Genomic DNA, 14,774 nt, shown 5'->3' with positions numbered 1-14,774 from the left:
ATATATATATATATATATATATATATGATTTTTTTCTTCTTCATTATTTGTCATTTATTTAAACAGGTTTGCTGTTTGACAACAAATTCTCATTTTCAAGAGTAACCTGTTTTGAGTGTTGGCGTACATGCCATGAAACTGCTGTATTTTTGCTCAGGTTTATTGTATCATCAGAATCTTGTTCCTGCAGGTCTGACACTAGATCAGTGCAGAACCACTTATGCAGATACTCCTCAATCTGCTTGAAGTCGATCATTTTGCCATCCTGCTTCGACTGAAATTGTTCTGCCCCCAGGGTGAAACAAGCACCAGTCCAGTCTGTCAAAACCCAACAGGGAGGCAGTCTTTTCTCACATGCAAATTGTTTTGCCCGCATAAAGGATAATAGAGTGAGGCTCTCAAGACCGACCATCAGTGCTTCTCCTCATAATATGATAGATATTCTGTTTGCTGTGAAATATGGTGTCAGAACTATTCTGTTGTGGTAAAACCTCACTGACTTCTTTTCTTTTCCTTTTTTGCTCCCCTGCAGAACCATACTTTGTCCAGGCAGTCAATTACGGAGACTTCATCTACTTCTTCTTTCGGGAAATTGCAATGGAGTACAACACAATGGGAAAGGTAAGCACAAGCCAGTTCTTCTGCTATTGTTTGAACTCTAATCAGAGGTGACTTCCTATTTACTGGGAGAATGAGGAAGTGCCTGGGGAGGCTAAAAGGATATGGGTGTATCACATGTTGGGAAGGAGGCTTTCAGGAGTTGCTAAGTGGCAAGAACTTATTTTAGAAACAACGAACAGAATACAGAACTTAAAATAGAACCAGAAAAAACAAAATCTATCGATGTCTGCAGGATCTATTTTGGAGGCTAAAAATAGAGGCAGAGCGGATTGCACGCCCGCATCCGCTCTGCAGTGCTCCTGTTTGACCTCTTGTCTCAATGTTTCCCATGAGAAATTCCTCCCAAGCGCCGCAGAGAAAAACCCTGGAGGGGAACAGGAACAGGAAAAGGCTGGTGAAGGACAAGAAGAAGCAGCAGAAGATTTTTCTCGGGGTATTACACCAGCGGGACGAGAAATTTCTTCTCTAATCATCTCATTTCAGTTTTGGATCAAGCAATGAGGGAGTTTAATGAAGCAGCAGGTAGAAGTGAAGACGAGCATGTACTTTGCAGAATAAATTAAAGGGAATATAAGAGAGAACGGTATGAGAGCAGATCTGAGGCGATGCAAAACACAGAAGTAATGGATTCAGTGCCAGAAACGACAGCCATGTGTTATATAGAGCATGAATACAGATCAAGCCTCTCAATCTGCTGGGTGTTTTGAAAGCAGCGTCAGTGTAATTATGCAAGTGGTGGGAGATCTGATGGAGCAGAGAGCAATTTAACATTCAGTGGATGATATCTCCCCATTATTTCCCAACAGAATGGCCTTCCCTGACAATGTAAGGAGTTGCTTGTGCAACGTGGCAAACTGATAAATCTGCTGTGGAGGAATAAAATAAAAGTAAAACAAAAGGAAATATATTTTTTAACATAGATATTAGCTTGGGGTGAACAAATTAGGATGTAAATCTGGAATAATTCAACCTTCAGCTTGACACTCACCTGTTCAGCATTTTTTGTTGCTACCCGCTGAAGCTGCCGTGGGTGAGGCTCACTGCACGGCCAAATCTCTCATTTATATATCTGTATGTGGGTCAACGTGAGAACGGAGTATTCTGGTGTGTGCCTAGCCTGGTGTGTGCGTTTAAGGGTCTGGTTTAAATGCATGTTTGCACCCGTTCACACTGTCAATTTCGGGCCATGGTTGGAGTTATAGCTGTTAACTATAGTGTGACAACAGCTAATTACAACACTGGCTACCAAATCTAACAGTACAGTTCCAATTACAGTTTTTGGCTCTGATTTAATGCTGTATGGTTAAAACTTTCTGTTGCCAGGTGCTGACTAACTAAACAGATGGTGCACAAATTTACTGCAATAAAACACCAGGTTAAGACGTGGCTATCATTAGAAGATTTTTCATCACGGTGTATATTGAGTTCTTTAAGGGGCAGAAACACCAACACTCATAGGTTTATGGCTCACCAACCAGGGTGGCACCAAATACAGCATAAAAATATTTGTGCTTGGTGTCTTAAATGAATTTTCTATTGCTGTCTGTCATGTCAATAACAATAATGCTTTGGAGGGCCTCTTGAATTTCACTGACTAATTATGCCAAAGCTGTTTCCTTGTTCAACATTCCTGATCTTGCCGATTTTATCTGAAGGAATCTCTAAAATACTCTTGTTGAAAATTAAAAATACTTTTCTAGTTAAACTTTTCCATTTCTGTTTTGATTTAAGGACCACAATAGATAAAGAAAAGTGTAACTATAGCAGTACACTATACTGCTAATAGTTTTAGGTTACGTTGACACACGTATAAACTTTCATTACTTCCCGTTTTTAATACAAATATTTTTAATATGTTGTTGGAACGCCTTACCAGTTACATCATCTTCAATTCTTTAAGGACAGATGCTTATAAGGCTTATAAATCAGTTTATGGTGATGTTTGATTGTTCCTCCCCCATCAGCTTTGACACTGATGGTGGACAAGAAGGCCGGTCTCAGAGTCTCTGCTCTAATTTATCCCAAAGTGTGCTGTCATGGTTGAGGTCAGGACTCTGTGTAGACATGTCAAGTTTCTCCACCTTAGACTCGTTTGTTCATATTCTCATGGACTTTGCTTTGTGCACTGGTGTTCCTGTTAGAACTGTTGGGGAAATGCCCAAACTCTGCCCATAAAGTCAGACATGAAATCGTCCAGTATGTTGCTGTAGCATTAGTAGCCCCATTCACAAATGTTTGGAGGAGCAGTTTGCATGCCAAGGTGCTGGATTTCACACACCAGCAGCCATGGAAGTGGTTGGAACATCTGAATTAAATGATAGAGGGCTGAGTGAGTATTTTGGCTATACAGTAAAAGTTAATCCTGCACCTAATTATTCATCTGTGACAAAAGATTCTTTAAAAGGGTTAATATTTGTGAAACCATCATTGCCAGTTTACCTCACTCTTTTTCAATGAATGCTAGGATTGACCCGAGTGTCACCTGACATGGGATCAAGTATTAACAATGTTTTTTCTCAAAATCTAATTACATTGTGAAACTGCTAAAGACGAGCTGAAAAGTACAGCTAATTATTCTCAGTGTTATCCAATGTGTAGCTTCAGCTGGGTGTGCTATAAAGGTTTCACCAAGAAAAAAGGATAAAGTGGCACAAACACTGCATAATTTCTTAATTTTAAATCTTTTTCTGGTTCTTCCTGTAAAATCCAATCAACTATGTATTATGGAAGCATAATGCTTATTTTATTCATGCGAAAAAACCTGCAGACCAAGTTTTGCAATTAGTGGAACGAGAACAAGCAGAAGAAATTGGATTGTGCTTGAATCCAAAATAGGACAATAACCAATATTGGTTATTGTTATTGAACAAGGAATGGTTATTGTTCAATTGTAACCATTGTTCAATGGTTATTGAACAATGGTTATGAACATTGGTTTGTTCGTAAAATTTGGAGTGTCTCTGCAGCGCAAATTAAAGTTTCCTTCTTACTTAAACCTACCAATTATGACTCTTACATGACTACAAGTCTCCATGTACACCACTTAGAAATTAAGATGTGACTGACAAAGATGCCACAGCGTTTAAAATGTATGACTCCACCAGGTGGTGTTTCCCCGGGTGGCGAGGGTTTGCAAGAACGACCGCGGAGGTTCTCCTCGCGTCCTGGAGAAGCAGTGGACGTCATTCCTAAAGTCCCGCCTGAACTGCTCCATCCCCGGGGATTCCCACTTCTACTTCAACATCCTGCAGGCCGTGACGGACGTCATTCACATCAACGGGCGGGATGTGGTGATGGCCACTTTCTCCACGCCTTACAACAGGTATCCTGAATAACTAGAAGGTTCATTTCAGATCTGTGTGAACGCGCCAGAAGCTGATTTTGATGTTCCAGCTCTTATCCTGGTTATCTTTTTCAGTTAGAAGTACTTTCTAAAAACATTTTGACAGCCTGACCTTTATTAACGTTGGTAGAGCTGCTGCGCCTCTCGGCGACACATAATTTCTGAGCGTTACAGGGCCCACATTTACATCTCCTGTCAAAACAGTCTCGCCGCCCTTTTGACTTGCTGGCCTTAAAGCTTATTTTCCGTTTCTGTTTCATGTTCCTAACTGTTCTAGAGGGCCATGGGAGTTTTTAATCTAAATTGAAAATTACCACAAAAGCACAGAGCTCGTCTGATAGCTCATACATATTGTAATTCTCTATTTTATGGCCGCTTTTTAAGCGGATAAGACAATTACTTGTGACAATGCAATTGAGCATGGTTAATGGACACCCAATGAAGCAGCACCTCTGAAAAATTTCTGTAAGGTTCCAGCATTAATTTTCTGTTTCATAGTTGGGGAGTGAAATTAGTGTGCAGACAAGACTCAGAGTTTGTCTGTCTGCCCACCTCGTGCTCAGTCTCTCCTCGTCAGCTGTCTGGTAAAAACATGAGTATAATGGTCTCGCTTTCTGTACATATTCAATAGAGACAGCAGTTACTGTAATTTAGTAGCTGAGCAGAGAATTAACAGCTTTCTGACCTTGCTCTCTATAATGCTGCCCTTGTGTATTCTCGTCTCCCTGATGTCTACGAGACAAGTTTAGTTCATGATGCAACGCCGAGAAAATTCAACCAGGAAAAATGGTGGAAAAACGAATACTCTCAAGTTTTTTTCTTATACTTTTGAATACAGTTGGATAAAGAAATAGAGAAATGAGTCAGTGATCAGCTATGCGTTGATTCCACACAAAGGCAGCTGCTGCGCCACTATTAGAGGATGAGGATTTTTTTTCCCCATTTAAAAAAGAGAGGCAGTAATAAAATTATTTGTTGTTCATGTATAGAGCTCAATAGTGGATTTGTAATGAACTTTGATGTCATAAGGAAGGAGTTTGGGGAAACCCAGTCTGAAGGCCAAAGATTGAAGATAAGGATTATTAAAAATGATGCATAAACATGTTAAAATATCAGGTCTCTATGGTGCAATATCCAAGATAAACCATTTCAGAGCTTTTTCACACCACAGATTTTCAATCTCCAAATGTACTTTTACAGAAGCCATAATTTTCTCCAATTGGTTTTATTCATTGGTTCTTGTACCCTTCTCCTGACTGAAACCTTTGATAAAGACCTGTGGTATGGTTTGGAGTGTCTCTGATGATTTTTGATGTGATGTGACCCAGAAGATGTCAGAAAATGCCAGCCAAACTTCATTTGGGGTTTGTCAGATTTCTACCCTGCATTTGTTTAAATTGGGTAATTTTATTATGCAAGTGTTTTATTCTCATCTAAAGGATTCCAGAGAAATGTCAGGCAGGTTTGGATCAATCTTAAAGGTGGATCTGAAAAGGTTTACATTGGTCTAGTTTTTTCAGATGATACAAAACTGGTGCTAACTGGTGGGATGTAGACTTTTTATATCCACTTTATGTACAAAATGCTATAAAGAATGATTGCTTTTAGAAATGCAACAAGTTCTCCTTCAACATTAAAACAAGCCAGGGGATTTAAACGCCTCTGTAAATGGATTGTAAATCCATTTTTCTGTCTCTTAGTGATAGTCCAGAATTGGCAAGATGTTTCCTTGTGAAATGTTCAGTCAGTGGCTTGTTTATGCATTGTTTCTTTACTTTAATGTCTGTTTTTGTGTTATGGCAGTATTCCAGGTTCAGCAGTGTGTGCCTACGACATGGCGGAGGTGGCCCGCGCCTTCACTGGGCGTTTCAAAGAGCAGAAATCCCCAGACTCCACCTGGACGCCTTTTCCTGAAGAGAGGGTTCCCAAGCCAAGGTACGGACACAAGCAACACGCACACACACGCCCACACCCATACTTGCACACATGGTAAATGCATTAAATACAGAATTGACTCTATTTCTGTCATTATTCTCAAGCACTGCTCTCAATCACGCAAGTCATTTCTTTAGAAAACTGAAAATGACTTATCTAATCACCTACTTGCACCTCTGTTATTTTAATGGTATCTTTTAAACATCCACTGCACATCATCTACAATTCCAATGCTTCAACCATTTCACATTCAGGTTACAAGAATAATTTTTATGTGATAGACCAACAAAGAGTAGTTCATAATTGTGAATTAAAGGGAAAATGATTCCTGGTTTTCAAAGTTTTGAGAAAGGTTTGAGAACCATGGAGTGCATGTGTATTCAGCCCCCTGAGTCTTTGTAGAAAAACCTTTTGAGGAACGTCTCCAGCAGCTTTGCACATCCAGAGTGACATTTTCTGCTCATCCTTCCTTGCAAAACAACCCAGCTGGGTTAGGCTGGATGCAGAACAGCTGTCAACATCAATTTTTCAGGTCTTGCTACAGAATCTCCCCATGTTTAGGCTTGTTGTCCTGCCCTGCTGGACAACAATCTTGTCTCAGGTCTTTGAGGTTTTCCCCAGAATTAGGTTTTGTCCATCTTGCCCCTTACTGTGATATTTTTTCCTGTCCCTGCAGTAGAAAAGCATTTTTTGCCACCACCATCTTTCATCATGAAAGGTATGTTCAGGTTGATCAGAGGTGTTCGTTATTTTGGGGCATCAGAATAATGATGGTTAAATATAATTTACACCACACATTTTTATTTTCTTTTATTTGAAAACTGTCTGTGTTTACCTTTTTGTGCCATTTTATGTTGATCTACCACATAAAATCCTGAAAAAAACTGATGTTTCTGCTTGTAATTTGACATAGAGTCCAAGAGGTATGAAAACTTTTGCAAAATACTGTGCAAATATCCACTCTCAATCACATAAATACAATCTTTTTTCATAGTTGCACACATTAGCTCCCCTGCTCCCCACCCGCAGTTTCATAAGCATCAGCAAATGAAGCATGAGATCATTTTAAATATGGCTGGCTAATTCCACAAATGTACCGACCTGATCAATCTCCCATCTATCTCTCACTAATTAGAGCACTGAGAGTTTTTCTTATATCCTGAAGGGGAAAAAAACTGATTTACTACAAAGATTTGGGCTATGATAATTGTTGGTGGGTGTATAGGTCCTCACTTAAAGCCAGGGGATTTGATTCTTCTACAAAACACAAGCGCTACATTGCTAATTTAATGCATAAATATATATATATGAGTGAGCCCGCCCTTTTTACCTTGATTAGTATATGTAACGACTTGTTTACCCTGAGTGAGGTCAGACATTTCTAGAAGCAGATATGCTCACATTTGTTTACTGCAGTAATTGATGGGATTGATTAAATTTATGCTCTCTGCTGCATTCAGACCCTTTTTATCTACAGGCAAGCAGATGGAGAGCTGCAACAATGCCACCAAGGTCCGGTCCTGTGGCAGTCTGTTCCTCCATGTGCTAGACTCCCAAAACCCAATCATTTACAGATTTTCATATTTAATACATGTCTGTTTCGGTTCTGCCATCCATATGCGTGCATGTGTGTGTGTGTGTGTGTGTGCATACCCTGCAAACTAACAGCAGATATTATTCTGTAGCCCCTTTCAACGGCCTCATAGATTTGAGAATCCACTTTAGGGTAAAGATTTTACAGTTAAATGTGTTTTCTTTTAGCAGGAAGTCAATGATCAGAGTTTTGTAGCCAGTTTCCCACATTTGGTTCTTGTAAAGCTTTAATCTGCTGATGTTTATGTAAGAATTCAAAGTATTTTTATATTGTAAAGAAGTTGCTAATCAGGCAGATTTTACCATTTAAAAATAGACTTAAAAAAAGACTGCACATTTTCACTTGTCTTTAACATCTTGAACCACCACTTCAAGGAATGTTGATCTTTACCAGATAATCTGTGATATTTCCAAATCATTCAGGATGTTCACCATGATAGGCAAAGTTTGAAAGTTCAACAGGATAAAACAAAGCAAATTTAGCCTTCTTCCATCTTGCTATAGGTCCTACTATGTTGTTCCAGCCTGAAGAGGTGGTATATCTCCATAGCAAAAACATGTTTTACATAGATCTTTTCGCCTTTAGTGCTTCCTCTTGACTGCCTAATGAGATTGGAAAATGCTTCAGATTGGTCAGGACCACAAAGTTGAAAATCAGCCAATTCATTAACATTAACAATTCTTGGTTTATTGTTATAAACCAAGCTATAAGCTCTCTCACATTCTGCAGGATCTCGTTTGTATTTAAAAACTCTCAGATTTAGCCAGTTTTCTGAACCCATTTGAAGGGTCGTCCCAGGATGTTGGGAGGAGGCCTCATCATCCGAGTCAAACCACATGCTTTCGTAGAATTACTTCCAGTTCTCAAATGTGGAAAAAAAAAAGTGAAAACGGAGCAAATCTGACTGAAATGTTTATACCAGCAGCACCAGATATGCACATCTTAAAGCTATATACATTTCTCTGGATGACTCTCAAATGTGCATTTTAAGGCTTGGTCCTTACGTATTTACAGTGCAAGGCCAGCTGTCTGATATTTCAGGGACCTAGTGTGTATTATGTGCTGTGAAAGGGTATCAAAGAGCACACTGTAAAGCGGTTTTACAAGCTCTCCGAGGTGACATGCCTGCAAAGAGGATATGCTATCAAAAGCAGCTTCTTTTTTACCAGCTCCTGTAAACGGATCACGCTGATAGAATGTCTCAGTGCATTACCCCAAACTCGGAAAAGAAGACATCATGTGTCCTCCTGTTTGACCGAAGGCTCTAGGAATAAGTGTTTGGCCATTTATGACTTAACTTTTATTGATTTTAAGGGAATTAGACTTTCTGTCTTCTGGCGGCTTCCCGTTATAAACTGTTTTTTTCATTTAAACTTTTCCTCCTTATTGTACTTTTCTTTCCCCGTTTCTCACATTTTGTTGTCTTCATCTCCCTCCACTGCATTTGCAGACCTGGCAGCTGTGCCGGCACTCCATCCATGGAGAGGTACAAGGTATCCAATGAGTTCCCTGACGACACTCTGAACTTCATCAAGATGCATCCTCTGATGGACGAGGCTGTGCCCTCTATCGCTCACAGGCCCTGGTTTCTCAAGACCATGGTGCGGTGAGTACATTGCACTCCAAAAAGCCCGCCGTCGTCAGAGCTCCGTGAGCCTCTTCAGCCCAGGCCGGCAATTATCTGAAGTGCTGCTCAGAGAGTTAGACTCATTAAAAGACAGTAGTGCTCCATCACAAACCCGCCACTGACCTATTTTTCTTGGAGTGGAGGAAACACTAATTCAGACCTTACTATCTTTTTTTCCCTACACAACAGAGTAGTAATCTTTGGAGTGAGTATTTAAGATATTCACTGGTGTTTATCTTGATCCTTAGCTCATTGAAAACATCTATAAGGTCTTATTAAAGACATTTTTTTTCTCTCTTGACTTGAAACTTCCCAAGACAGTATACTGGAGTGCAAACTTCTTTTTAGTTAATGTGGCTGCAAACAGCATTTATAAAATCAGTTAAAAACATTGCTTGTGTTTCTAAGTCCATCTGGTATACTAACTAGAATACACTAAATGATAAGGAAACATTTAAACAGCTCTGTCGTGTTGTATGTATGCATATGAATGGATGGATCTTTTAAACAGTGGGAAAAGGAACAAACCATGGAAAACTAAATATTCCTTTCAGGCTTTTCCCATACATACTCACCCAGACCTGAAAAATGTTTAAATGATATTCCAGACTATTCAAAACCACCTAAAACCCCATAAAGATGACAGATAATGGACAGAATCTCTGTATTTTTATTGTTCTGGTCTAAATAAAAAAACTACCTCACATGTAATGTAATGTTTAAAACTCATGCAGACTGTTGGTCTCCAGCAGTTTGCTCTCCAGCCCCAATAAAGGCAGATTTTACTTCAGGTCCAGCTAAGAGATGGTGCCAAGATAGCACTGGATTTTCAAAGCAAGCAGCGGCGCTTTAGTGGTGCACTGACCTCCATTTAGGTCTGGAACTGGTTAGGTGGAAAAATCCTTACACATTTAAGCTGAACTCAAGCACTTCAACATATTCCTAATTAAAATAATTATATTCTCACATTTCTTCTTCTTACCTACAGCTGCTCTGAAGTTAGCAGATCTGGGCAGATTCATGACTGCCCAGTGGCGGGACCTTCTTTTATCAAGCCGCTACTTAAAGATTCCTTGATAAAAGGGTTTTTTTTTCCAGACCTGAGTTGCTGTGTTGCCTCTGTTACAATATAAACAGCTTAGTATGAAAGAGCTCATTAATGTTTCTGATTTGAAATATCACCCAATCAGCAGAACATGTCGATTAACATGCAGGCCAATTGCTAAAAGAATTATTTAAGCTTGAAAAGTATCACAAAGGCATGTGGAGTGGATATAAAACCCCTGTTGGGGTTTTATCGTGGATTACTATTTTGAGCTCAAGTCAACTGGAAATGAAATCAGTAATAGGATTTGATCCTTGTCACACCCCAGAGAGGACACCCGAATATCAAGTACAGGCTTTTTGCTCAATATGAAGACACTTTTTTTTTTTTTATCTTGAGATTTGCAACGTTTTGGCAGGGTGCTCAGCTAGCTGGACGCAGCCAATCACTTCAAAGAGGAAGACACACGCTGAAAAATTATACTCACTGTGATTTTTGTTATCTGGATCAAAATTGGAAAGACAGACCTTGCCTTATTCACTGAGATTGTATTATTTTAGTGAGTTAAAACCCTAATTTCATACCCTTTGGAGCTCCTGTTAAGATTGAATGAATCAAAACCTAATAATATCTTCGTATTTTTGTCTTTGTTGACACTGACCATTTTAGGGGAAACTTTAAGCAAGCAGGAGTAAGTTAGTGCTTTTTCAAGTAAATTATATCCTTAGAGGAACATTTGCGTACTAGTGCATCACTTTTAACCTGATTTTACACAAGGAACACTCAGTCAACATTAATGACGGCAATAGTGGACTTCCTAGATTTCCGGATAAGCTTTCATTGGTAATCTTTAAATCCAATCTAGTTCTATTAACCCCTAAAGCCTTAATCTGTGTTTTTGAAGCTTCCATCTTGAAAGATTCTCCAATCCAGTTAGCAACAACCCCTTAACTTTAGAGAACAAACGGAACAACCTCAGGCTTTATGGATACAAGATGCCACAAAGAGGCCTGAAATACAGTAAAGCTAAATCACAAAGCTTCCTCCATATCTTATATCTTGACACTTTAATCAGGCAGGGGTGTAAACCGACACTCAGCTGTGTCAGTTCTTTCTGATTGAAATAGATTTAATTAAAATGAAAAGCCCCAATCTAAGCAGATAAACTCCATGTGCTTTACAAACATGTCTTGTTATATTAAAAAAACATGTTCCACATGTCTTAAATGTGTGGCATGCAAGACACAAATATAAGAAAATAACCTGGAATTAGAACATCCAGTACTTTAACATCTTTGAAGTATATGCGTCAATTGCAGAGTTGGATAGAACATGTGTGTTGGGAATAAGGTTGTGATCAACTGCGTCAGGATGACATATACAGTATTACCATGATAATTGTCAGTCAAATTTAGGACTTTATGGCAATTATCATAATTAATACACAGTCAGCTTCTCTTTCAGTTTCAAGCTTTCGGCATCTCGATGTGAGTGAATCTTCCTCAGTGTAAACGGAGAATTTGCACGACGGTACATAAATGAAGTTATTATTAAATCATCACTGTAATATTTGACAAGCAGCTGTTGGTTATATATGCAATATCAATGGCTTTAAGTTGCAGCATAATCTTTAAACAACTCGTCAAAAATTATAACAGCCTGGTTGTCAAATTATATATGCCGTGGCAATAAATTTATAGGTGAATGGTGCAGGAATTCCAGCAGATCAACATTAAAGTAAAGGTGACATAATTTTGAATTTTTATATATGGGTTGAGTCATTTTTGAGTAAAAATACCCCAGTTACGCAATATCATCGTCTTTACAGAAATATTTAAGACAATGTATAACAAATTATTTTACTTCCGGATCAACAGCTTCTTCTTCTAATATTACATTTAACATATAAACTATGTACTAATACTACCTAATTACTAGTGTTATGAAAGTTATATGAAAATAATAAACATTTTGTTAATTATTTTTTTATATTTTGATACATTTAGTAGTAGTTTTCATAAACTCATTCAAGAGATGTCCGTCCAACACTGCATGCAAAAACGCCAAGGTTGTCAAAACAGTACTGTGGTTGCTTTTAGCAGCCAGAAAAGCTAAATTCATATTTCTTTTTTCCCTTACAGAAATAGTAGCTCTATTTCTGGCAGCTGACAAATGTGTACAACAACAGTTTTGTGAGGGGGAGTGGTGTGCTTCTGTATGCCCTATACATGTAGAAAAATGTTCAGTCATTCCAGAACCTTCACTGACATCTCATTAAAAAAACTTTGAGCTGTCTGGGCTGTTTTTGGTAAACCTTGTTACCCTTTAGTAATGGTACTGTAATACAGGAAATGGGTTGAAATCCCACTGCTACCACCAGTGAAACACCATGAAGCAGTAGAACAGACATTTTTCATTTTTGTTTTGGAGTTGTCACCGCACTTGGTACAATTATAAGTACAATACAATGCAATTATTTTTCTAAAAAATAAGTCATATAATATTACCATCTACACCACAAACAAGAATGAAGTGCAATAAAAATCACTTTTATTGCATAACCTTTGAAAACGGCACCTGTTGCTATAACAAATCCACTCCAATAGATGCGAACTCCAACGTGGAGACAGTTAAAATATATAAACCAACGTGCAATTATTCTCCTTTTTGTTAAGGAGAATATTTATTTGTCCCTGAACTAAAAAACTGAGATTTGGCTCATAAAAAGAAAATATATTTTGCAGGAGTTAATTGGTATTGTTGCTTTAACAGTTTCTAAGGAAGAGGTACAGAGTCAAATACTGTAGTCTCAACTTCAGCAATTAGTCAGAAAATAAATGTGTGCTTGTTTCCGGGTGCTTGAGACACTTTGATGTCATGTTTTTGTTCTCCCTTTAACCCCCTACAGGCATTATGACAGTCTGATGAATATAAAATAACATTTAATTAACAAGATAACAGCCCCCTGCTGCTCTGTTGTCTTTTTTAGACACTTGATATACACAATGAAAAGCCCATTAAGTGATTAACTGATTGGCTCTGCAGTTATTATCTGGACTTCACTTCAAAACATTTACTTGATGTGCGTCACCATTTATTGCTCTTTCAAACATCGTTATATGTGTTTGCAAATTGCACTAATCAACTGATTGGTTGATTTACTTTACCCGGTAATCCTACTTCCAGGTATCGCCTGACGCGGATCGTGGTGGACAACGAGGCGGGCCCCCACAGGAACCACACGGTTGTGTTCCTGGGATCCGAGAAGGGCATCATCCTGAAATTTCTGGCCAAAATGAACAAAGGCTTCCTCAATGACAGCCTGTTCCTTGAGGAGCTCAACGTCTACAACCCGGACAAGTACGTAACTATGTGAGCATGTGTGTCCAATAGAGGGAACACATGGATACAGTTGCCACAAACAAAAGAGGGCCAGTTTTTTTTTTTCCTAATCTCTGTATGTATGCGTTAAGTGATTCAGAAGTGTTTCATTCTGCTGTTCTACCATCGATCAAGTCAGCCAACCCACTAGTTCCACCGCTACCCGCCGGTTCCCCCGACCCAAGCTCTGAAGTGAAGCCAGTCACCCAGATGGCTACTCTATCATTTAAAGGAGTTTTATCAAGTTACACTTTGCCTAACCACAGCTTCTAAATTAAAGACACAGACACTAAAGCTCTGGATAGCATTGGAGTGCGGTTCCCAACCGCATTGGAGCTGAGTTCTTTCCAAAATGCCGGCTGATTAAAGGAAACACACACATACATGCTCAGGCACAGGGCTGCGTTTGTCTTCAGAGCCAGCATAGGATGTCCCGCTAATTTATCACATCTTTGTAGGTTTGTGTTGTACCGATGAGCCTTTCTAACCCTAAACTTTACTCAGAACGGTGAGCAGAGATCTGTCGTGCAATAGAAAAAAATAAATCTGATGCAGTGCAGTCCTGCCAGAGCAAATATTTGGTTGAGAGGTAATGAATGAGAGGGGGGTGGCAGTACGGATAAAGGAGAGAGAAAACAGCCATGAAAACCAAAGACGAGAAACTGAAGGGTTAGAGCATAATAAGTACCAAAGTATAGCCATGGGGCTGTTCGCGGCCGTTGGAAAGATTTTTTCTGGACCCCGACTGCGATTTCAAAATGGTATAAATTTTCTATGTCAGCACAGACCGTTGATGAAGATAGACTCCTTTTGCAAGATGTTCATGGAAATGTCAAGCATTTTGAAATTATTTCAGTGCATTTAGGTAAAATATTTGTCTAAATTTTGTGCAGCAAACGGTGTCATGAATATTAAGGAATAGAGCAGACAAGTTAGTGAAGCAATGGTTAATTAGAAAACAATATTCTAAGCTTTGAACATATCGGTTTAATTTCCTTTTGGGATCAATATAGTGTTTTTGAATTGAATTGAATTGAATTGAACTGTGTTGAGTTGAATTTGAACATCTGAAAGAGATCCACAGCTGAGGTGGGAGAATCTTTTGACTGAATGACTATTAAAGTCACATGAAGGAAGTCATAAGAAATACAGGTCAAAGTTTGGTCGAAGGAGAACAAAACACAAATTTTGGTCCAGAATGTCGCAATTAAGGTCATACCAAAAAAAT

The 14,774-nt window shown here is 38.8% G+C and overlaps 1 protein-coding gene across 2 annotated transcripts in view; it reads left to right on the top strand.

The window, feature by feature from the left end:
• sema6a (sema domain, transmembrane domain (TM), and cytoplasmic domain, (semaphorin) 6A) overlaps positions 1 to 14,774 on the top strand; it is a 146,879-nt gene that overhangs the window by 97,795 nt on the left and 34,310 nt on the right. For both annotated transcript variants that reach the window (XM_032579603.1, XM_032579602.1), the window contains exons 9-13: positions 533 to 621; positions 3,726 to 3,943; positions 5,768 to 5,899; positions 8,944 to 9,099; positions 13,352 to 13,525. In XM_032579603.1, the coding sequence (XP_032435494.1) occupies positions 533 to 621; positions 3,726 to 3,943; positions 5,768 to 5,899; positions 8,944 to 9,099; positions 13,352 to 13,525 (769 nt within the window). The remainder of the gene's footprint in view (positions 1 to 532; positions 622 to 3,725; positions 3,944 to 5,767; positions 5,900 to 8,943; positions 9,100 to 13,351; positions 13,526 to 14,774) is intronic.

This window comes from Xiphophorus hellerii, chromosome 12, assembly GCF_003331165.1.
Source record: "Xiphophorus hellerii strain 12219 chromosome 12, Xiphophorus_hellerii-4.1, whole genome shotgun sequence".
In the NCBI taxonomy this organism is placed as follows: Eukaryota; Metazoa; Chordata; class Actinopteri; order Cyprinodontiformes; family Poeciliidae; genus Xiphophorus; species Xiphophorus hellerii.
The sequence above is the reverse complement of the archived record's forward strand: the minus strand, read 5'-3'. Positions and strand labels throughout refer to the sequence as shown.